The 25,947-nt window shown below is 35.2% G+C and overlaps 1 protein-coding gene across 1 annotated transcript in view; it reads right to left on the reverse strand.

Moving 5' to 3' along the window:
• The window catches only part of LOC135224699 (uncharacterized), a 100,832-nt gene that overhangs the window by 9,937 nt on the left and 64,948 nt on the right, over positions 1-25,947 (reverse strand). Inside the window, exons 14-21 of the mRNA XM_064263969.1 lie at positions 10,417-10,644; positions 9,706-9,971; positions 8,107-8,210; positions 7,561-7,662; positions 5,867-6,077; positions 4,618-4,730; positions 4,183-4,264; positions 815-959 (exon numbers count right to left, since the gene is read on the reverse strand). Of these exons, the coding sequence (XP_064120039.1) occupies positions 815-959; positions 4,183-4,264; positions 4,618-4,730; positions 5,867-6,077; positions 7,561-7,662; positions 8,107-8,210; positions 9,706-9,971; positions 10,417-10,644 (1,251 nt within the window). The remainder of the gene's footprint in view (positions 1-814; positions 960-4,182; positions 4,265-4,617; positions 4,731-5,866; positions 6,078-7,560; positions 7,663-8,106; positions 8,211-9,705; positions 9,972-10,416; positions 10,645-25,947) is intronic.

Genomic DNA, 25,947 nt, shown 5'->3' on the forward strand with positions numbered 1-25,947 from the left:
TTAATTCGTACAAAACTGCCATTATTTTCAACAAAATATGTATCAAAGGTCTGCTCCCTGCATATAATAATAATAATAATAATAATAATAATAATAATAATAATAATAATAATAATAATAATAATAATAATAATAATAATAATAATAATAATAATAATAATAATAATAATAATAATATTGAACAATCAGCTGAAGCTCTATATATCTTGCCCACAACAGTCCAGTCTGCCACTGACTTTCACCTCAATCTATGATTTCATTAGTTCCGAAATTAAAATCGTTTATCCACATAGCTACGTACACTGAAATGTGAATTAGTTTTCTTAAAACCACAAGATTTAGCCTATTACTCATTTGGCCGCAGCCTTTGATATCTAGAATAAAAAGTTAACAGGTTTCTTATCTGTTCGTGTGACACCTGTGTAGCAAGTATGAGACTGGAAGGTTGATTGTCCTCCATAATATAGTGTTCAAAACATCAATATACGTAATACTGAGTTTGACGTAGGTCATTCATCATTTCACTTTAGAATTAGATGGCCTTTTTATTCATTCGGCCATATAACCTCTTTACACCAATATGAGACTGACAGGTTAATTAGTCCTCTTATTATAAGGTGACCAGAACAGACTGTTGCTGACCCTGACCTTAGTCTTAATGTCTTGGAAAACTTCAGTTGATGATCGCAGGAGTTTAGTTGCACACCTGAAGTTGTTTGGGGGAACCGTGGAAATAACTTTTAGTTCTTTCTACAGTAGTTATTTAGAAAGCAAGAGAAAACAGTTATTTAGAAGGAGAAATCTAAATAGTTACCTGGAAGGCCAAACACGGCGAGGACGTTCGCCTTCAACCCGACCTTAGGACAGTAACGGATGTAGTGGGTGTAGTCAATGTTTGGGATTTGTTCCTTCGTCTTCTTCTGCTGCTCCTTTTGGTCCAAAGTAGTCTCCATGTAGGTCTGGCAAATTGGACCATTACAAATCAGTTATCAATTGTAAAACAATGAAAGAATCCCTAGACTCTTTAAGTCAAAAAATAAATAAATGTCTTTGGCTTTTTGGTTAAATGAAATTAAGAGCCATCAGTTATTCAGTAAGCTGTTTTGTCCAGGTCACGCCTTCAGCAAGATATTTCAGAGAGAGGAAGTTAAGTGAATATATGGTCACTCAAAATATTTTCAAGTTACTCATGAGATTAGAGTCAGTATGAGTTTATGCGTTGCGTTTCTCTGCAATATCACATGATTTCAAATGAGAATACTTACGTGTCATGTTGCAACAATTAACGTGGGATATCTGTGATGCTAAGAATACATACGAAATGCAATAAATAGGACAAAGTGCGATGTTAAAAAGGTATACAGTCATGTTTAGTGAGACTTAAAAATTGCTAAAGAATTTAACTTGTCGAGACAAATACCGAGACTTTTAAAAACGTCACTTCAAGCAAACATGAAGGCACTTCTATGGAAAAGTAATTATATGTACAAGTTAAAGAAAATATTATTTTACAAAATTTAAAAGAGTAAAAGACAAGAGTGATATTCTGAAGGTCAAACCAGTCGTCTGTGAGAAAGAGAATTAATGTAACTAGATACTTTTATTTAAAGGAAAGAAAATAAAAGTGATAAAGCCGACATGCAATCAAGAATTTTGCATATGCAAGCATTTTTTTAATGAAGGTATATAAAAGTTGTGCCATTTTATACATGGTCATAACAAAATTCGATCCAGCGTCATAATAATGTTTGGTAATCTTCCTTGTCATTACAGACCCGTCTGTCTCCGCAAATAAATTTTGGGGAAAGTAGAGTTCAAGATATTTTTGTTTTCTACTGAAAGCTTCGCCTGAGATAGGATGTAAGTTTCGAAGCTTTAAGAAGCACTGAAAAGTCTGTTCTGTTCACGACAGACTTAAGTCTTCAAATCACGTTTCTTGGTTTCATCTCTCTTACAAGTTTCGTGGTCTCAATTCGATTGTCCTTCAAATCAACAAATTTTGTTTTACATTAGATATGACATTTTTTCATTCCGTTATATTCTCTTACTGCTTCTGAATTTATGGTTGCTTTAGCTGCCTATATTAGAGTTTAAGGTCGATTATAAGTTAATTAGGTACTAATTTATTCAATTTCAGTTTTAATATGTTTCTCAAAATGTTCATTATCCATTATCCTCTCGGTTAAACAATGATTGTCAGTTCGTTTTTAAGTATGTGCTAGATGGCTTAATATCTAAGCAATTTTTATTTGATTATCATATCGATGTTGATAAATTTCCATGAAAATGAACCGTTTGAAGCCAAATCACAGTCATTTTCATTGTGCAAAAATTTTCCAGATTTCCTTCGCCTAATGGCAGACAATCAAATAGGTATTATCAATATAAAAACGTTCAAGTTACCAATGAATAAATACGCATTCGGACAAAGAGCATCAGTTTAATTAGGTATTACAACATCTAGCATTCAGCAAAATTTATTGGTGCCGTTTTGAAAGTGAACGCCTGAGATATAAGTAGAGTAACTTTATAAAAGCTATTTACGTTGTTTCTTGCGTCATAACTTACCTTGATCTTTGACTTTATAAGTTGTTCGAAAAATCATAAAAAAAAATCAGGGTTAGTCAGTATTTATAGATATTAGTTAGCTGGTAATAAAAAAGTAGATCAATCTCACACATACAGCGAGGTGGCAGTTTTATATGTGGTAACTAATGAATTTTATTGTGCCCTAATGCCCAGGGCTACCAGAATAAATATTGCCCAGATTAAAGCCAGTGATATTATCATAGATCTCAGTTCCCTCTTGATATTATCTGTATTTATGCGGTAAACCTGTTTAAGCTCAGTCTTCATTTGAAAGATTAATTAACTTAAATATTGAAGCTATTAAAACTCGGTCCTCAGTTGATAAAACAATTAATTTTGATATTAAGACTATAAAACCCAATCATCTGTTAGAGACAATAGATTTAAATTTCAGAGTTGTTTAGACTCAATCATCAGTTAACAGTGTCTGTGATTCAACGGTACTCATTGTTTATATTTTGTTTGTGTCTTCGAAATGACAAGATTGGCCAAGATTATAATGCATATCAATCAATCTGTTGAATAGATTTTAATCTTAACGTTCCATATCGAGTTGGACATAATCTAAACTTAATGAAGAGAAAATAGGATACAATTATCGTATCCAAAACTTTAAAAAATCTAACGTTTTGTTTATAGATAATATCATTGCCATGATTATTTCTATAATAATAATAACAGTTCATGTAATTAAGAAGACGTTTTATCAACTAAAGTTTGTATTCATTATTCAATAAATATAAAACAAACCCTTTCTTTATTCCCTGAAGTTTGTAACTGATCAGAAAACACATTTATTTACTTTCATATCTGATTAATCAATTCCGCTCGGTTTACTTTTCTGACTTCCGGTTCAACCTAACTACTATAACCCATTCAAGACATCTGGAACTTTTACTTATTAAATCAGAAACTATTTTATTAGTCATCTGCAAGTTTTACTTTTGCTATTAGGAATCATTTACGTCACTAAAATGTCGGCAGTTTTATCAAAACCCATTTTGTTACCTGAGGCTTTGTATGGCCTAATTAGAAACCGGTTTCAATGCCCAAAGCTTTTTTTATTTTGTTAGGACATTTTTCTTGGAACTTGAAACCTTTGCATTATTCTTTAAAAATCACCTGTGTTGCGTAAACATCAAATTTATTTAATGAGAGAAAAGCTTTTTGCCAAAACGGTTTGTATACCTATTTAATGATCGATCTTTTTCACTAAAAACCTTGACTTATTCCATTTAAAACCAATTTTGTTTCTTGGAGATTTTTGCTTATTTAGCGAGCAATCATTATCCGAGTGAAGGCGGAAATGTTGCTCAAGGAATTAGGAATTAGAGTAGAATTTTCTTCCATTTAAAACCAATTTTCTTTCATGAAGGTTCTTGCTTATTTAGCGAGCAATCATTATCTGAGTGAAGGCGATAATGTTGCTCAAGGAATTAGGAACCAGAATAGAATTTTCTTCACTTTACACCGATTTTGTTTCATGGAGGTTTTTTTGCTTATTTAGCAAGCAATCATTATCCTAGTTAAGGCGAAAATATTGCTACTGGAATTGGGAATCGGAATTCCAGACAGGAGAATTTTCGGTCTTACCTCCAGCGCTGGTCCGTTGGGCAGCTCCGCCTTCTCCTCAAGAGTCAACATCTTTCTCAGGTGGTCACCAACGAGGCCGCTCCTGTTGGAGGAATATATAGGTGTACGTATACATAATATATATATATCTATTATATATATATATATATATATGTATATATAAATATATATATAAAGTACCTTTAACCAAAGATATATGCATTTAGACTGTCCGTATTTCCACTGACAAAAGTCTGGGGGATTGTAGACTTTACACAAAGCTATACATATACATATATATATATATATATATATATATATATATATATATATATAATTATATATTACTATATATATTTACTCATGACATATTATAAATGGTTGTGTGACGCCAGCTAGTCATATCAATAAAATCAGCAGTTCCTCTCATAATAAACAACCTCAACAAATCCTTACTTGTAGTCGTCCCGAGAAATGTAGTGCTTGTAGATCCTCTTCTCAGATTCCGTAGGAGTGGTTCCTTCGTTCTGGTAGTATCCTGTCTCGTAGTTAGGAGCCGGCACGTAGTCCTGATAAGGATTGCGGGAAATTATTATAATCATTTCTCTCTATATTTATCGCTCATGATTCTTAAATAATACCAGATAGACTACGAAGGTTACTTTTCAATAAAGAGGGAATATGCATTTGAATTGGAGATTTATGTTCAAAACGTACAATGCAAATGTTAGTGGTCAAGCCAGTGTGAGAAACGAAGCTTCCTGAATTTGAAAATGAATGCAGTAGTAGTGTGGCCCTTATCTCCAGGAAACGAGACAAGTACGAATTAAATAAATAGCTTGGGTATCTACGATAACAATTAAAAGAATAAAAATATGAATAAGTTTTATGACTGAAATTAAAAGAAGACATACTAAGTCTGAAGCATATAATACGAAGATGATAAAACACCAGTGGTTCCGTTCCAATCCCGTTTTCTCACCGCCTAAGCACCCCCCCCCCCACCCCCCCCTCCCCCCCCCACAAAAAAAAAAAAAAATATTTATATTAAAAATAAAGCAAATTCGACGACACTTTCACCCGCCTCGTCTTCAGCTTGATTAGTCTGTACAATTTACGTAATTTAAGGAACTGTTGATTTAACCAAAATGCACGCTCAGTTTAAACACGTGTAACTTTTTTTAGGAGGTGTTGAGCTATGTATAATACACGGATTTGCCTTTTTGATCTTTTTAACTAATTTACTTTCGTCTGGGGAATGAACAGAGCTAAATTTCATATCCTTCAGTTTGGTTTCAAAGCTTAGGAACCACTTTAACCCGTCATGGAAAATAGATCTCTCACGATAAGGACGGTGATTTTTGTTCATTTCAAGAGATATAGTGGACATGAATATTATATATATATATATATATATATATATATATATATATATATATATATATATATATATATATATATATATATATATATATGTGTGTGGTGTGTGTGTGTGTGTGTGTGTGTGTGTGTAGAAACTGTAGATATAAGGAACGTTTACTGTCATAAGTTGGCAGGCCAGATGGAATTCTGTCAATGTTTTGCATCTGAAATTATTTAAGGTCGCCTGTTGTAGCATTTTAATCAATATTAAGTTGACTAGCTCCTTCCACTGACGTTACGCTGAAAATGAAATGCAGATTTCCCTGAGGGCGTCGGAACCGACCTTCGAAGCCGGCAGGAACCTGACGCAGACGGTGGTGCCGTAGATGGGGATGTTGTCGTCCATGTCGGTGTAGTCGAGGTCCTCCAATCCTCCCACCGGATTGGGCAGCCCGTGGCGGATCCGGATTTGCCACCCGCCGACGCACAGTAGCGGTGGCTTGAGCTCCCCCTTGAAGACTCGCAGGAGGCAGGAGCCCACCACGACGACCTTCCTGAAGGAGGAGGAGGCGGAGTAGAGATGGAGGAGTTCGGGAAGACGGAGACGATAAAAACAAGTGGTAAAAGAGACTGATAAATGATTAGTGGACATATGATAATTAAAGGAAATTTATTAGTGACCATATGGTAATTGAAAAATTAATTAGTGGCCATATGATAATTAAAGAAATTAATTAGTGATCATGTGATAATTAAATTGATTAGTGGTCATATGATAACGGAAAAAATTAATCAGTGACCATTGGTAATTGAAAAATTAATTAGTTGCCATATAATAACTAAAGAATTAATTATTGACCATATGGTAATTGAAAAATTAATTAGTGGCCATATGATAGTTAAAGAAATTATATTAGTGACCATGTGGTAATTAAAAAACAATTAGTGGTCATATGATAATTAAAGAAATTAATTAGTGGCCATATAGTAATATTAATTAGTGTCCATATGATAATTAAAGAAATTAATTAGTGACCATATAGTAATATTAATTAGTGTCCATATGATAATTAAAGAAATTAATTGGTGACCATATGATAATTCAAGAATTAATTAGTGACAATATGAACATTAAATGAATTAATTAGTGACCATATGATTTCAAGAAATTCATTATTGGCCATATGGTAATGAAAACACTGAATGATTGACCTTTAGGTAATTAAGGATATTGATTAGTGACCATATGGTAAATAAATTAATTAGTGGTCATATCATAACTGGAAAAAAAATTAGTGGTCCTATGTTATTATAACGATAATGAGACCTATGAATTCATTTCATAGTTAGACCTATAAAAATAGGAGGAAAAGTAATCCTGAAAACGTAACTAAATGAAAATAGACTATTGACCTAATTTGAATAGAGCTAGACTTACAAACTGAAAAAAAAGACAATCAAAACTACGAAAACATTGATAGATGGGTATTGCCGTCAGTGCACCTCATTCGGTGTAATGTAGGTAGGCATTACTTAAGGTTGCAACTACTTTAATTCCTTTTACTGTACCTCCGTTCATATTCTCTTTCTTACATCTTACTGTCCACCCTCTCCTGACAATTGTTTCATAGTTAAACAGCGAGGTTTTCCTCCAGTAACACCTTTCAAACTTTTTACTGTCGATTTCCATTTCAGCGCTGAATGGCCTTAGTTGCCCCAGTGTTTTACTGTACCTCCGTTCGTATTCTCTTTCTTCCAACTTACGGTCCACCCTCTCCTAACAATTGTTTCATAGCGCAACTGCCAGGTTTTCCTCCTGTAACAGCTTTCAAACCTTTTACTGTCAATTTCCGTTTCAGCGCTGAAAGGCCTTACTTGCCCCAGTGCTTGGCATAATGCCAAAAAGTTGCCCCAGTGCTTGGCACGGTGCCAAAAATCTATATGAATAAAAAAAAATCAAAATGTCCAGACGATTCATTCGGAGCGACAACACTGACGACGTAACCTAATGTAGGAAAGACCTTCGTTCGACCTTACTTGGTGTGGTTTTCGTAACCGTAGATCCGCAGAATAATGACCATCTCTGGGTTCAGGAACTGCCGCTCTTTGTTGTTGGGTTTATTCAGGCACAGTTTGAACCTGGGAGAAAAATTGCAAAACGTCACGAGAATGAAGATATAGGATGTGATGTACGTTATTTCATCAAATATCCTTTGTGAGATGTAGATATAAATGAAAAAAGAACGGGGGATTTTGTCTTGAAAATATAAATAATATGAATCGATACAAGCTCTGAAAGATGACGAAAGGAAAATTGAATTGCTGTTCACATCGTATTTGTATTTATCATATGACTTAATTTGGTGGGAACACGTAACAATTACAAGCATAGACACCTGTTATGTATCCAAAGTAACATCGTTATAACAAGAACAACCACAAATGATAAGAACAGTGATAATAACAAATTTGATATTGATGGGCTAATTATAATAGTAATAGTATTACCAATAAAACCACCGACAAGTTAAGTAATTATAACATCAGTAACATCAAAGTCATCTTACTGCAAGAGATACTTACTTGAATTTTGGACAGCGAGTTTGGCTATCCAGCTCTGGATATGTCAGAATATCCGGCACGTTCTTATCCTCAGATATGTACATGTTAATTATCCTTCCGGTGACCTGCAGAGGAGGACAGGGAAATACTTTAGCAATCATTATACCTATCTGTATACTCAGCTCTACAGCATACATAATTAATGGGTACACAAACAACAGAACACATCTACTATACCTCTGTATTCTAAACTATGTAAATATACATATTCATTATCAAATGTTGACTGTGGCCAGAGAAATGTTAAAAAATTGTGTACATTGTACAACAGTGAAAAAAAGTGAAAATGAATGAAAAAGTTTCTGAATGTTAAAATTTGAGCCTGGCTGGGTGCAGAGTACGAGAAAGGGTGGTTGTGCTAGGCGACTTGAAATGAAAAAGTTGGCGAAAGATGGCATATATGGTTTGTGCTGATTTTTGGGGGTAAATGAAAGTGAAGTCTTGCAGGACGTTTTGATGGGGCGAAATTCTGCTAATTAAAAGACCAGAAGGAGTATTTCCTGTATAGAGGTAAAAGTTATAAAAGTGTAGAGCCTCGTACCTCCTGGCTAGAGAGAGCCCGATTAGGGCTTCGAGATAGCACCAACAATTTGCCAGAATTAGTTGCTGTTTCTAGTAACCAGCAGCAATCAAAGCCCCAGCAAAGCTCCGACTTCACTGGCTCAGCAAAGATTGGATTGCCCACTCTACTTGCTATAGCAGAATCCCTCTTAAGAACCAATATCATCCTACAGTGCCAATTTGAGCCCTTCCCAAGAGGATACACGAAGATTGCTTGGACAATGTAGACTTTCTGATTAGTGCCTAAATGCCCTACAGCATGCGATAAACTCTGAAGAGTTTGTTACTATACTCTGTTTTTTTCCATCTGTCCATCCGCCTGTGGTGTTTTTGTATGGCAACACTGCGTCCCGGGCTTTACATAGTTAAGCTATTTGTAAGTTTTAGGTAAATAAAAGGATATCTGGGTTTACATTTGCAACTGAAAAGTGTTTTGATAATTTACTGTATGCGAATTACACCGTTAATATTCGAAATAGGATATTATTATAATCGTTGAACGTAAGCTGAGTAACTATCTAAAGCCCAGGACGCAGTGTTACCATACAAAAACACCACAGGCGGATGGACAGATGAAAAAAACAGAGTATAGTTGGTAACCTATTTCACCAATCAGAAAAGGATCTTTAGAGGGGATAGTATGTATCTAAGTAGTATGTATTTGATGAGTTAGTTTATTGTAAGTTGAAAATGTCCATATAATGTGAGAAAACTTCCCGAATATTTATGAAGATTGATTCTTACATAACTACATCAGACAATTCTAACCAGACACTTAGATTATTATTAAAAAAAACTCGATTTGATAACTGTATCAATGTGCTCTGGTCAGACTGCGGACCAGTGCTACCTTCAACTTACATACACATCAACTAATTAATGAGCAAACAAGTTGCAAGTTTATCCAAATTTGCAGCTGAAGTGCATAAAGACTGGAAAATTAATGTATCTCAGATCGCAACTTGAGAAAAATGGAAAAGAGAGATCACTATGCCCTACCTTACAGTGACTTATGTTATCTGGTAAGAACCTGACGGAGTCGATGTAGAAGTCGCAGGGTTCGGAGACTTTCGTTGCTTTAGGTAACGTAGGGGTGTGTTTCTTGTCGTATGGGACCCAGGCTAAATCTTTAGGGGGAGGGGGTGTGGGAGGAGGGGGAGTGGGTGATCGTTGTGGTGGAGGGGGAGTGGGTGTCCGCTGCCGTGGAGGGGGAGTGGGTGATTTTGGGGGTGGTAGGGGAATCGGAGCAATCACTGGAGGGGGCTCTGTATGTGAAAAGACAAAAAAGTGTATTATGTTATTGCTCTCCTATGAAGGCTATGTGAACACCTACTTAAGCATAGCCACACAATTATAAGCTTAATTATATTATATCGTATAATGTTTTGGTATTCCAAAGTCCAGAATAATATTTGTGATTAAGGAGTGAATTACTGATAGGGTAATCTGCCATTTTTACTGTAGGATAGCCAGTTGTTCATTTCCTGCGCTGTGTAGAATGTGCAAAGATTCATATAGAGCAACCCTGAAAGACTACTGACTTTAGAGCCAAACTTACCAAGAATAGATTTCCAAAATGATAATGTCTAGACCTACGTTAAAAGAAATCACTCCAAAATAATAATATCTAGACCTAAGTTAAAAGAACCCGCTCTCCAAAATAATATCTAGACCTAAGTTCTCCCCCATCAAAGGCTCAGTGCTACTTACTTCTTGGTAGAGGCTCAGGCTCAGGCTCAGGTTCAGGTTCAGGTTCAGGCTCAGGATCGGGCAAAATTTCAGGCTCGCTTTCGCTCTCTGTGTCGGGTTCCGGTTCGTAGACGGGAAGAGCCGATATCTCGAGGCTGTCGTCGTCCGAATCGCTGTCTGACTGTAGGTCTAGGCTGACCTCGAAGCGCCGCTCGGTTGCAAAGGGAATTATGAGATTGCCTCTGGGGCCTGGAAACAAAAAATGGATAAAACTAAAAAAAAAAAGAAAGTCTTAAGTATAAATCAAAATAAAGAATCTTTGATTTTGTTTTGAAATGAAATGGCGGTAATGTAGTCAAAGCCCTGCAACGAGACACATTATTTGCCCTAGTAGATTCACATCAACCGTACATTTGATATCTAGGCCAGTCCCCTTCGACGCTCCCGATTGGCTGTTGATAAACCAAGCACAGGGCTGGAAACTCTCAGTCTCTCGAGAGAGTTCACATATGTTCCACCTCTCCTGAGGGATACGTCTTTGAAAAGTATCCCTCAGGAGAGGTGGAACATAGATCCTGCCCATGTGAACTCTCGATAGAGACTGAGAGTTTCCAGCCCTGTGCTTGGCTTCTCAACAGTTTTGTCTAGTTATTGATTATCCTTAATTAAGACCGTTGGTCGCAAGTTTAAATATGGGGTAAAGTAATAAAAAAAAATTTTAATGCACTCATTTTTCAGGTAGATTTCTACTACGAGTCTATTAATCATCCAAATCAACCATTTTTTCATCCTTTCACTAACGTATCACTTCTTATATTTCACTGTGTGGTCATTCTGCTTTCAATGATGGTCAGTTCAACTTTACTTCTTTTTCTTTTCATTCGTAATTATTTTAGCAGAGCGTGAACCACGCCACCATCTTTCTGTTCAGTATCAATTTCGTCATGATACATGCAATCGAATATTACGAGGCGTTCATATGAAAGCTTAGAGCTCATACGACGTTGCGTGGCGCTCAAAATTTGACAAGTTATTGACAGCTCGTCTTCGCTAAAAGATAAAAAAAAAAATCCATTCAACCTCAATGGTAAATCGCAGCGTAGACAGGATACATTTAAAATAAGGATTTATTGAATAATATTCATGCATAGATGATACACACACACATGCACTCGGACACGCGTGGAATATATATATATATATATATATATATAAATATATATATATATATATATATATATCTTATAATGTAAGTTTAGAATGCAATTATAATTCTGGTAATATGATTAATTCACATCAGAACTTGTGTATCATGGTGTGAAATGTTTATTTCTGTGTTCAGATTTCCCAAATTTAAAGACAACATGCCTTAAGTGATCCATTTTTCATTTTGAAGTGCGTAAGACTTACAGAGAGTGAAAGCTCATAAGCCTTTGGAACAGAGTTTGTTTTTGCTCTTTGAGAATGTCTTAGCTAGGTGATTTCTTTATCGGCGCAAAACAAGCGTAAGACCCCCCAAGCCGCAATGTTATTCAGCCCCTAGTAAATAGATAAGCTAAGCTAGTTTTTTCCCATCGCGGTAGGTCCTGTGAATGGAACAAGGGTCCTTATTCATAGCTATTCCTATAGAGATGACGTAATATGTTTTCGCCTTCAACTATAGACTATACGCTTATGGGTGAGAGACATTCATTCTTTCGCTTTGAGGCATAGGCGGCGTGCGTTATACTCTCTCTCTCTAAGAATCTCTCTCTCTCGCTCTCGCTCGCTCGCGAGGCTGTCTCAGTAACTTAACGTAACGAGCTGGTCACTCATTTTTATATAATTCTTAGTAATATATGTGTTGTTTGTGGGATCTGAACATAGTATTGCATTTATTGGTTTTAGTGAAGGCGCCACGAAAATAGTGAAAAAGTGTAAAATTGTAACAGGCCTTTTGATTGACGCTGCAGCTGTGTATAAGGTATTTTTACAAATGTTGTGAAGTGCACTTCAACGTTTTATTATTTCTAAACATTTATCTTTTGCTTTGTTCTTTTCACATATTCCATTTTTTTTTATATGCTTAATGATTGTACTGTCAATGCTTTAATTGTTTTTATATTATGCATTATGTTTTTCTGCATTGTCTTTATTTTGTTTAATTAGTTTGAATAATATTCTATTGTGTACATTTTGAATCTTACACTTGTGAATTAACTTGCATTTAATTAAATTTAATTTCAAATTTAATTATTGCTTTATGATTTAATTTAATTAATTTTCTTGATAAACTTTGATTTAATTTTGGCTTAATAATTACTTCAAGAATTAATTAAACTTTTGTTTTCAAGTAATAACAATTTCCCTGAGATTGTGAATTTCACTTATAAATTTTGAATTTAGAAATAAACTTTTGTATTTAAAATTCATATGAGTATTTCATTGAACCACCAGCTATATTTTATTTTGTTTAGGTAGAAATATAGAGTGATAATTGTGACGTTTCCCACAAATAAAACAGAATCGGGGAAATACTTAAATTTGAATTTGCACGAGTGATACCCTTTAATTAAGATTACCTCACACATATTTTAATGAACTTAGACTGATTGTTTTCTTGACTGTTCAGTTAGAAAAAAGGGATCACTCTTACCTTTAGAGTATTCAGTCGTTTAGTATTTGTGATGAAGGGTCAGATGTCTGTCTGTAGTGAGGTAAGTAACAACCAGGTACTTGAATGAACTGTGCCCTAAGTACAAAGGGTGTCCCAGACCCAGGAATAAAAGGGTCTCTTGTATTAGCAAGTACAAATGGTAAGTGTAGTAACCAGATACTTGGCAATTTGGGTTAACAAATACTAATGGTGTCCAGACACAGATCTTTGACTATTTCATGCACCAAGTATTAATGGTATCCAGAACCAGATACTCTACGCCACTTCGTCACAATATATATATATATATATATAAAATATAAAACGTATGTATGTGTGTACGAAAATACAAGAACAAGGATTTATAAATGACTATGCAATGCATACTTATCCATTATGTATCAGGAATTCAACCCTTTGAATGAGGTGCCTTATAAGAATTCCCATTACTTTACGAATAGATTAAGGTCTATTGGTACCCTTTCCCAGTGGCTTCTTCAAAACTTAAATACAAATAAATAGATTAATAAATAAAAAACTGGTTCCAAAAAGTAAGTCCGTGTATAAAAAAAACGCCCAGTAATGCTACCCTTAACTCTTATCGTTCGTCGAAGATGAAGTCTGTTATTTACGAATGAAAATCATTAAACAAAGGGAGCTGACCTTCAGATACGTCGAAAAATGGACGTTAGACCTATATCGATTCGTGATATGGTTTCCGGGAGAGAGAGAGAGAGAGAGAGACAGCGACTTCCATAAAGAGGACGTCTCCCACGGAACATCTATCGAAGATTTTATGTAACCTTCCCTACTTGAAGGATTTTCAGAACTGCCAATATCTTTGGTAGCGCTTGCGTGTGGAGATTACAAGTTGTGTAACACTCGCATAGTTGAAGGTCACTCTGCGCTGTGGGGAATTAATATTTTTATTTACTTGTTTCTGCCCATGTTTGTCTTCAATTCTTCTCTCAGACGTATACTGGTTTTCTGCGTCATTTTTAGGAGTATACCTTCTTTGGAAAGGTCTTATTGTGTTTATTTATTTATGTTTTCATTGATCTCTTCCTATCGCCTACTTTATAATCTTTAGCGTGATTGATCCACTTCGTCTCTTTGCTTCTTCTTGCTGTCATTCATCGTTCATTGTCCTGTTTCCATTATAATTTTCTTCAAAGCGAATTTTATCGCTGCAGAAAAGAAAAAAAAGGAGGGGGCTTGCTTCTCTGCACGCATCCTCCTCATGAACATTCCACAACGTTAATCTGGACCATAAATAAAGTTGTCTCAGCGTGACGCTCCGTTAATGTTAATTGGACAGTTCCGTTAGGGCAAACAGGGGTGAAGGTTAAAGGATTCCTTCTTTGCTCATATCCTTAGCTGCCTTTACATTGCAAACAGTTCCCAGGAATCCCGGGTTGCGAGGTATGTGTGAAGGTCGTTGGGTCTTTCTCGTTTGTCAACTGAGATGGCGAACGTGGCATAGTTTAAATAAAGACCAAGGTCGAAGGTACGGGCAGCCTAATGCCCTTTTATGCTGTAGTAGGCCCAAAGAGCCCAATTCCCCTTTCTGTTGTAGGCCTATGGAGCCCAATGCCCTTGATTTTTTACTATAGGCTTAGGGAGCCCAATGCCTTTTTATGTTGTAGGCCTAGGGACTAAGAGGAAGAGTGATGCCAGTAATTGAAAAAGCGTATAACCTAGTCCATATAAGAGTAGGCTTAAAGGAAATGAAAAAAAAAAAAACTATTGTCCTTGTCAATTAGGAAAAAAAGACTAATTCCTATATCAATGAATTAACGAAGGCGAAAGAAAGTGATTTTCATATATAAGCTTGAAGGAAACGAGAAAAATAACATGTTTATATGTCACTGATTCGGAAACGAGAAACGAATAAATGTAATGGCCTTATTAATCATAGAACTGAAATAAAAAATTAAAGAATGGGCGGCTTTGTAGCGCCCCCTGTAAAGATGGGAGATTTCCAAAATAAAAGAAACCAAAGGCACGGAATAAGTTCCAAAGCTTGACCGCGGAGGGAGAGATATAGCCACCGATCTTCGCATGATGAGGGTGGGAAGAAGTAGCTTGCTGGTCTCAGACAGTTGCCAGTTATGCAATATATTCGACTTTATCGAACTCGGAGGAATGTTATAAGTTGTTTATCGTGATTTTGTAAGTGCTCCAAACTTGGCGGTATGAATTCCCAACCAGTACCATTTTTTTTAAACTGATAAATAAGGATAGACACTGACCCTTTTCGTTTTTAGCTCATATTGTTTAAACATTTAGTTAGATTCCTCTCAAGAATTCGGTACTCCTTTAATCTGATGATGAAAAACTGAAATGCAACTGATCTAATTTGACCATGAAAAAAAGTAACATAGGTGTTTTACAACAAGTGTATATATATAAGGCATCTTGATCACATCTTCGTAATGAAATATAATGATAAATTTATAATGATGTTCAATCCTGCATCATTGCCATAAATATCATGACTGGACCTATATCTTGGGCCAACTAACACTTTTGGTTATATGATCGCAAGTGAACTTAAAAAATAATTATCACTGTATTGTATCATTGCAATTACATAATTACAATCACTTTCATAAAGAATTAAAGCTGCAAATGTAATAGTAAGCACCAGTGTTATAACTATGTTGTATTTTTTAGAGTAAAGTAAACTGGCAACGTATCCTGGACCTTGGCTAATGTACTGAACCATTTAATTTTACATGAGTATTTAATTAACACTGCATTATACAATTTCTCACTTTTATCGTTGTTATACACATAATCATTCATTTAGGGCAATATCAACTGACAACGAAATCATGAGCGCTATCATCTATACTGGTAAACTAGGCCTACGATTTTTGCTAAGGTCTTACGTTGTACGAATTTCAGTTATGAAATCATTAAAGCCCGTTCCTTTCAAAAGTTTATGTCACCGTAGTTGTAGAATAACCAAACTGATTATACAGGCACATTAATCATTTTCACATGCAAAAATTGCAATGTGTATTGCAAAGCTGTAAAGTGCATCGCTGAAGAATAATTTGCTACCAAATGGCAGTATGAATGTATGCATATATTTCACGAAACTTTCAAGAAAATATGCCATCAAAATTAGCAAATTAAGAATACTCTCTAGTATTATGAAAATGAATAAATGTAAATTTTGTTGAGGACCAGATTGAAAATCATTTCGAATAGGTAAATGAGGCTGGTTGGAGCTGGAGCCAGCCAGTTCGTACGGTCAAGATCTAGCTTATATTCTAGGTCTTGGTTTGCACATGAATCAACGGTCAGCGTTATACATCTGATAAACATCCAAACGCATCCACAAATTAAAATGGATAAAACTAATTATTTATTTTTATGGATATTTGTGTGTGAGACTTATAAAATAGAATAGTGAAAAATTTTCATAACTTATTATCAGATTTTAACTAGCATGCGCTTTACATGGTTTGAAAATTATTGTTATTCCAAGACACCTGTAAGCATGATTTAGTAGAATTAGATCTTAAACATCCTTCAAGATATGGAATATAGACATTAGCCAAAGGCCAAGCGCTGGGTCCTATGAGGTCATTGAACGCTGAAACGGAAATTGACAGCAAAAAGTTTGAAAGATTTAACAGGAGGAAATCCTCGCAGTTGCACTATAAGATAATTGTTAGAAAGTGTGGAAAGTCAGATGGAAGAAAGAGAATATGAACGGAGGTACAGTAAAAGGAATGACAGAGGTTGCAGCTAGGGAAGGAACGCTGCAAAGAACCTCAAAGTAATGCCTTCAGTGCACCACGGGAGGTGCACTAACGGCATTACCCCACTGCGGGGTTAAAGATAATGATTCAGTGACTAAGCTTCCAGAAGTACACTTAATTGAAGAGGATTCCAGGAATTCCAGCAGTCAAATCAACTGCACGCAGATGGTTGGTGAAGCACCCGCTTGCCTCAGTCATACCTGTAATCATTTTATCATTGCTTGCTCGCACGTATAATTGCCTTCAAATCCTCTGTTATTATCTTAATTGTGGTCTAGATAACAGGGTTTTAAAGATAACTGCAGGTGCTTACGTACATTCCAGTGATTCGCTGCCTAGGTCACCCTACAATTATTAGAGATGACAGCAAAAAAAAATGTCAGAAGTTATTTCAATGTTACGCCATAAATATTAACAAATCAGTTAGATAAACAAAAGTATTCGGATACATGTACTAGATAATTACAAACGAAAATAGCCTCCAGCTAATTAAATTTATCTTGTCTTTGTCTTGAAAAAAATACTTTACAAGCCTACCAGTTATTCTTCGATATCATTTATGAAGCTTGTACACTCGGCAAGAAAAGTTATGATACAGTTTTTTAAATCTTCGGACATTCATTGTTCAATAATGCCACACCTGGCAACTCTACAAAGGGGGCGGAGCTTCAGAATCATAGCGTTTGTTGCTTTCAAGATTTCCATTAACTTTACACCATAAAGATTCTGTAGAGGCCTATAATCATTTATACCTGAATGTAGAAACAGGCTCTATAATATTCGTTAATGTTGGTTTGGTAACGTCAGTTCTGAACAGGTAGAATATTGATCATCCTATTTTAAAACCTACTGTGAAACCTTATTAATAATTAATGTTTGACACTAAACTGATGTAAAATTCATACGTAATTGAAGACGGATCTTAAGCAATGAGAAGTACTTGTGGAAATCGTGAGGAACAATACAGTAAAGAATGAAATATTATGACGATAGAGAGACAGCGCGCAAGCATAGGCCTATCAATAGAGATACTTAATTCATTATATTTACTTTGAGAGATTAAGTGATAATATTTTTTCAAATATTTCAAAAGTAGAGAGAGAGAGAGAGAGACAGACCTTACCTTACAGACCTTACAGTTCGTTCGGGTTGCCCCAGGTCCCTCAGTGTGAGGCGCCTCTAATGTCTACCAGAGAGTTGCTAGTACATCTTCCGGTATATTTTGCATCTTCCAATCTTGGATGGTCTGGGATGCAGTTTAGATATTTGTCGAGCTTATTCTTAAACACATCTACGCTCACTCCTGATATATTCCTCAGATGAGCTGGCAACACATTGAATAGACGCTGCATTATCGATGCTGGTGCGTAGTGGATTAATGTCCTGTGTGCTTTCCTTATTTTTCCTGGTATAGTTTTGGGCACTATTAATCTACCTCTGCTTGCTCTTTCTGATATTTTTAGTTCCATGATATTTTCTGTTATTCCTTCTATCTGTTTCCATGCCTGAATTATCATGTAGCGTTCTCTTCTCCTTTCTAGACTATATAATTTTAAGGATTGTAGTCTTTCCCAGTAGTCTAGGTCCTTAACTTCTTCTATTCTAGCTGTAAAGGACCTTTGTACACTCTCTATTTGTGCAATATCCTTTTGATAGTGTGGGTACCATATCATATTGCAATATTCAAGTGGACTACGAACATATGTTTTATAAAGCATAATCATGTGTTCAGCTTTTCTTGTTTTGAAGTGCCGTAACAACATTCCCATTTTTGCTTTACATTTTGCCAACAGAATTGCTATTTGATCATTGCATAACATGTTCCTATTCATCATCACACCAAGGTCTTTAACTGCTTCCTTATTTGTGATTGTCTCATTATTAGGTCCCCTATATGCATATAGCTTTCCTTCTCTGTCTCCATAATTTATTGATTCAAATTTATCAGAGTTAAATACCATCCTATTTACCTCTGCCCAATCATATACTTTGTTAAGGTCTCTTTGTAGAGCGTTCCTATCTTCATCACAAGTAATTTCTCTACTTATTCTTGTGTCATCAGCGAAACTACTCACTACCGAATCCTTAACATTACTGTCTATGTCTTCAATCATAATAACAAACAATATTGCAGCTAGCACCGTACCTTGTGGCACACCGGATATTACCTTGGTTTCATCCGATTTCTCATCGTTTGCAATAACTATCTGTTTTCTGTTGTGTAAAAATTCTTTTAACCATCTTCCTACTTTATCTACGATATTGTGTTTTCTAATTTTCTTTGCTAATATATTATGGTCTACTTTGTCAAAAGCTTTTGCAAAGTCTAGATAAACCACATCTGTTTCATTTCCGCTTTTCATATTTTTGAATATGTTCTCACGGTGGACTAACAGTTGGGTTTGTGTACTTTTTCCGGATACGAAACCGTGTTGTCCTATATTAAACAAATTATTTTTTATTAAATGTTTCATAATATTTTTCTTCATTACCCTTTCATACACTTTCATAATATGTGATGTTAGACTCACAGGCCTATAATTACTTGCCTCTAGTCTTGATCCACTTTTGAAAGTAGGGGTGATATATGCTAATTTGTGCTCATCATAAATCTTGCCTGTATCTACACTTTGTCTTAATAATATTGCAAGTGGCTTTGCGATAGAATGAACTACTTTCTTTAACAAAATAGCAGGGACTCCATCCGGCCCTGCAGCAGCTCCATTTTTAATTTCATTAATTGCCTGCACAATATCAGCTTCATTAATTTCTATGTCAGCTAAATATTCACTATTTTCTTCCCTTACTTCTATATCATTATCTTCATTATCTATTCTAGGGGTGAATTCTCTCTTATATCGTTCTGCCAGTATGTTGCAAATTTCCTTTTTTTCATTCGTTAATCTCCCTTCAATTCTCAGAGGGCCTATTTCTATTCTTCTTTTATTCATCTTCTTCGCATATGAGTATAATAGTTTGGGGTTTTGCTTGATATTTAATAGGGTTTTTTCTTCCAAGTCCCGTTTTTCATTTTCTTTTGATTGTATAATCTTTTGTTCTGCATTTTCTATCTTACTTTTTAGTTCTATAAAACTTTCCATGCATTTTTTCTTTTGCAAGACCTTTTTTCCACTTTCTGATTTTCTGGAACAAGATCCTTCTGTCTCTTGGTATGCGTGAATGATGTTTACTTTTCTTCTTCGGTATATTTTTTCCACTATTTTCTCCAATATATAATATCTCCGTATTTACCCATTATGTCATCACTTACGAAAATGTTATCCCAATCTTTGTTTAATTCTTCATTAATTTCTGACCATTTTATATTTTTACTGTAGAAGTTGTATTTTCCATATCCTTCCCACTTTTTCATTTCTTGCTTATCTCTATTTTCACTTGCTTTGGAATGAACTGTTAATTCTATGACATTATGGTCTGAAATACTCGCATTATAAACTATTATTTCTTTAACATAATTCATCTCGTTCACAAATACTAGGTCTAAAAGTATTTTCCTTTCTGTTGGCAGGTGATTTATTTGTTGAATGTTGTATTCTAGTAGCATATCTAATAGCTTTTCAAATTGCCTCTTATCTTCTGCACTACTATTACTCTCTTTTTTTATATGTATAAGTACAACCACAATCTCCTATTCGTTCTTTCCATTCTACGAAAGGAAAGTTGAAGTCACCAGATAGGAGAATAGTCCAGTCCTTGTGATTTCTACATATATCATCCAATTTTTCAATTATTAAGTCAAACTCTTTAGTATTAGGAGGTCTATATATTACTATGTTCATCAATTTTTCAGATTCAAATTCTACCGCTATTAGTTCACATTCTATGAGTTCTACTATATTTCTCATATATCCTTGTTTTTTGTCTTTCCCATATATTGCGGTTCCCCCTTGATTCCTATTTTTTCTATCTGATCTATAAGTTTGGAACCCTTTTATTTGATCATCATTGCCCAGTCTCTTGGGCGAATAACCAGGTTTCTTCACTTAATATTCATTATATCTATTTTGTCTTTTCATTTTTTTTGGGTTAGTTCCTTCTAAGTACTCTATTTTTCTTTTTCTGAGTTACTCGTAACTAAACCCTGCGCATTCATCACTATGATGGTTTGCGTGTTTTCTCCTTCATTTAATAATGGTAGTAATAAGGATTTTCCCATGTCTCTTTCCTGTTTCTGGTATGTTGTTCTTTTTTTCATTTCCAGAAATTCTGACATTAAAAAATCCAACTTTTCCATAATATTTGATCTTCCTTCATCATAATTATTCATTTTGTGTCTGAATCTGCAATTTTCTCCGTTTCTGCAATATCCTCTTGCATAATAAATACAGTTATTATCTCTTGAGTAGAATTTCGGAGCTGATGCTTTGAAATTTTTTGCTGACACCTCTGCATATCTCATTGGTGGTTTTGCTTTTCTCTTTTACCTGATATTCTTGATTCTCTCTTTATTTGTTTCTTTCTTATTTTGGATTTTATTACTTGGTTGGTTATTTATTTGATTATGATTCATGGCTACAGGGTGCATATATTTGCATTTTTTGTCGAACTTACATCCTTTTCCTTCTTTTAGGTTTTTACATATTTTTGGATGCAGATCTCTGCAATCATCCCCATATCCATCTAAGTGCACATTTACCATATATTTCATAGTTTTGACATATCTTAGGATGTTTGTAGTAACATCTTTCTCCAAATCTGCAATTCCCTCTTTTCAAAAGGTTGCAGATTTTGTCTTTCTTGTCTATTTTTTCCTCTTTCCCGTCATTGTGTAGATCTGGGTAGAGCCTCTTCGGGATTTGCTTTTCTGTTGTCATATCGTAATTTATTTCTTCGTAGGTATGCTGCTTTATTGCCTCATATGTAGTATCAATGAGTATCTCTGCATCCATACTTTTATCTTGTTCTTTGTTTTCCTTATTTTTTTCTGTCATTTCATTTTTGTTTACTTCTCTTCCGTTTTCCTCTTCTTCTTTTTCTTCTTCTTCCTCTTCCTCTTCTTCTTCATCCTCAACTATTTGTACATTCAATCTTGATTTAATAACATTGTCTATCCATGATAGACATGTTGAACAAAAAATTCTTGTATCTTTTCTCAAATCTTGTATTACCTCAGCACACTGTGGATGGGTCGGAATGTTGCATGCAGCACATTTTCTGATTAGGTTTTGTGGATTGACTATGCTATACCAAACCTTACACAGTTTGCATGCTTTTGGCATTCTTTTTCCTAATGCATCAATTAGGATATTCACAAGATTCACCTTATTCATTTTCTTTGTCGGAATATGTTGGTTTATGTATATTTTCTTTATGAGTCTCTTGACCACTTGGATTTTATTTGGAACTTCTTCAATTATTTTCAAGATGTTTTCATTAGATTTGTTCCAGTTTGAAGGATTATATCCTTCTAATATATCTATGAATGCTTTTGTATCTTTTTGGTTAGGACTGTTGCTGATTTCATAGATGAGAAATGCCAGTTCCCTTCCTGGGAGAGAGAGAGAGAGCGCAAGCATAGGGCTATCTATAGAGATACCTAATTCATTATATTTACTTTGAGAGATTAAGTGATAAAATTTTTTTAAATGTGTTCTAAAAGTGGAGAAAGAGAGAGAGAGAGAGAGAGAGAGAGAGAGAGAGAGAATCTGCTTACGTGAAAGCTTAGGCCTATTTATAACTACTTAATTTCATTATATTTTCTTTGAGGGATTGAGTGGTAATATATATTTTTAAAGTATGTTTTAGAAGTGGAGAAGGAGAGAGAAAGAGAGAAAGAGAGAGAATTATAGTATTGGTGACGGACTTGTGACAGGGGAAAGGCAGAAGAAAGAGCGGTGAGTCGGTGCACAGATACTTGAGACAAAACAGGGTGATATGACTCCCAAGATCGTGCATTAGGCTAGATAAAATTTGAAGGATCATAATATTCAATTTAATTCTCTAAGAAATTCATGCCCTAATCTTGATTTCATTCAAAAGTTGCAGTGACATTCAAAGATTGTGAAAAGACGTGGAAAATTTTAGACACCGGCTGCTGTCATTCTTGCTCACTTGATATAGTCTGTACTTTTGAAAATCGGGTTTCATTCACAAATCATTCACGAAAAAAGCTGTGTTAAGTAAAATTATTTATTACCACAAATAACTCATTATGTATTGCACAGGCAATTAAAGTTTTATATCGTGCAAAAAATGCTGATGTGTTGGGAGATCTTTCAGCCTCGCGGCAAAGAAATGCAGTCGTGTAGGGCTGTAGGCTACTACGAACTGCTTGTAATGTGAGCATATAGCCAGAAAATCTTTGAGCTGACATGCTACTTTAACCTTGATAAAGATTCATGTTTAATGACAGTAGCTTTGTAAACAGCAACTAGCATTCGATCCATGTCAACGTCAAAGTAATCAAAGTGTGAAATCCGTTAACGTAAGCCTAGTATCCATTGGGACTTTGCGCTTTCCCGCTCGAAGTTCTAGGGCTCCTCCTCACATCATAGAAAACGCTTTTGCGGATGCAACAAAAACACCATTTTAACTTTTTGTATTAATTCTAACCAATTCTTATCAGTATTTTAGAAGACAGGCCGCAGATTTACTTCCTGTTATTGAATAAATCCTTAGCCTCATATGATATAAGTATTATAAGCTAATCATTAGTTTAAAAACATACGCATACAATCAAAAGTATTCTAGAGGTATATTTGTAAAGGCGTAGCATTATTCATAGATAGAAATCGGAATCTGTAACTCTTCGGTGACAAAAGAAATGTTGTATATATATATATATACTATATATATATATATATATATATATATATATATATATATATATATATATATATATATATATATATATATACTATTATGTATGTATATATATATATATATATATATATATACATATATATGTATGTATATATATATATATATATATATATATATATATATATATATATATGTGTGTGTGTGTGTGTGTGTATGTATATATATATATATATATATATATATATATATATATATATATATATATATATATATATATATATAGAAGCTGAGCTCATACTGTCCTCTGACAACGTGGTGTACTAAGAAACAATTCATTTGGCCTAAATAAAAAATACCCAGCCTGCATTCTTGTCTCCTTGCAAAATCAAGTCAAAACTATGGTTCGTTTTAAAGCTCATATGATTTTATTTTTCTGTGAGAGAAAACTATCAAGATGGTTTTGTCTGTCCGTCCGCACTTTTTCTCCCCGCCCTCAGATCTTAAAAGCTACAGAGGCTAGAGGGCTGCAAACTGGTACGTTAATCATCCACCCTCCAATCATCAAACATACCAAAATGCAGCTCTCTAGACTCAGTCGTTTTTATTTGATCTAACGTTAAAGTTAGACATAATCATGCCTCTGGCAACGATATAGGACAGGCCACCAGCAGGCCATGGTTAAAGCATTATACCGAGACCACCGAAAGATAGACCTATTTTTGGTGGCCCTGATTATACAGAAAACTCAGTTGCATTTTTTACTTGTTTAGGAATATTCTTAGAGTTAAAAACTAAGGGAAAATAAAATGGTTTCTCTCAGCGAGATCAGCCCAGACAATGCACGATTCACACGTTAGGTATTCCATCTAACACAGTCAAGTCACGCCTTGACTCTGACGGAGATCCTTAACCCAGAAACGATAAAAATAGAGAGAAAAAAAACTGACCTCAGTCAAAATGGCGACAGAATCTCATGAATAGTCGTGAATGCGCGTCGTCTGGCCAAAGCTCTGGATATTCCCAGTGAATCTCATAAGCCTAGCATTACGAGGGACAGCGAAAGGTGATGAGTTAGACCAACGCCACGAGCCATTCTGTGCGGGGAAATTGTCTGGAATTACAGACCATCCGGTTTATTTCGGTTTATTTTCTCCTTAGGAATGTGTGAACTGCGTGGTTGGCCTCCCTTGGGAGATTGTTTCAAGGTCATGGGATTTTTTTGATGGTGAGAAATGCAGTGTTTGCTTTCTACCATACGAGACAGAGAGAGATGGAGAGATGGGAAGAGTGGAATTGGGGACCCTAAGTGTGTACGTGTTCAAAGAACTCGCAAGAAAATTTAGAAGGTCGTATAAAAACTGTAATTACTTTCAAAAACGATTCTCATTGTAAAAAGAAAAAAAAAAGGAGGAGGAATTCACAAGGAAATATCCCTCAGAAATAATATCTTCTATACCAGATCTATGTCAGAATCTTCGAAGAATTCACATGATAACAAATAGCGTAAACAAATAATCACATGACACCAGATTACGTAAACGAATAATCGAGAACACTTTTATAGCACTCTTCCAGTTGGTTAGGCCTACATCACGGTGTGCCAACTCTTTTCGCTCTCCAGCTTGTATTTCATAACTGTTTTAGTCGTCTAAAGCTGCAAATGCCATCGGCGTAATATATCTACCTCATTAGCTTCCCCTTATAAAGTAGAAGAAGAAGAAGAAGAAGAAGAAGAAAAGTGACGTCACGGGCAAAAGCACCCTCCCAGCAGCGATGCGTGCCAACTGGCCGTGAAATCGACGCCTTCATGGCTCTTGCTCCTTTGTTCGACCAATCCTCTCCATGACGCAGCGTTAAAGGGTCGCGGGTTGTGATTACCGATAGCTTAGGGTCTTGGGGAAAACGCCCCTGGGGAATGGTAACGGGGGAAGAGAGATATGCGAGGGGAATTCCAAGGAAAAGCGTGCAATCTTCTTGTCCGCCCTGTTTATTGGGCTATGTTAGAGGATGAGCGTCGCAATGGTCTGGATGACCCCTTGTCGACTTCACGGGGATTTCGTAATTACATTGTAATTATCCGTCATTTGTTATGATACAGCAAAGTTAAGGCTGAGTCTGGCTGCGCATTATGAGGGAGTTCGGTGCATTACGGTGTTAAAGAATGCGGGATAATGCTTTAGACTTTTAGGCAGTGACATATGTGACGATATATCACCTACTGTAATACATGCTTTTACTAAAGCTCATTATTGCCAGAATGCACACAATCTTGACCGCCTTTGAAAAAAAAAAATCGTGTGAAGTGCATTGCAACATTCCGCTCGTTTTCTTTGTTAAAAATAATCTGAAAAATGTATA

Source organism: Macrobrachium nipponense, chromosome 12, assembly GCF_015104395.2.
Source record: "Macrobrachium nipponense isolate FS-2020 chromosome 12, ASM1510439v2, whole genome shotgun sequence".
In the NCBI taxonomy this organism is placed as follows: Eukaryota; Metazoa; Arthropoda; class Malacostraca; order Decapoda; family Palaemonidae; genus Macrobrachium; species Macrobrachium nipponense.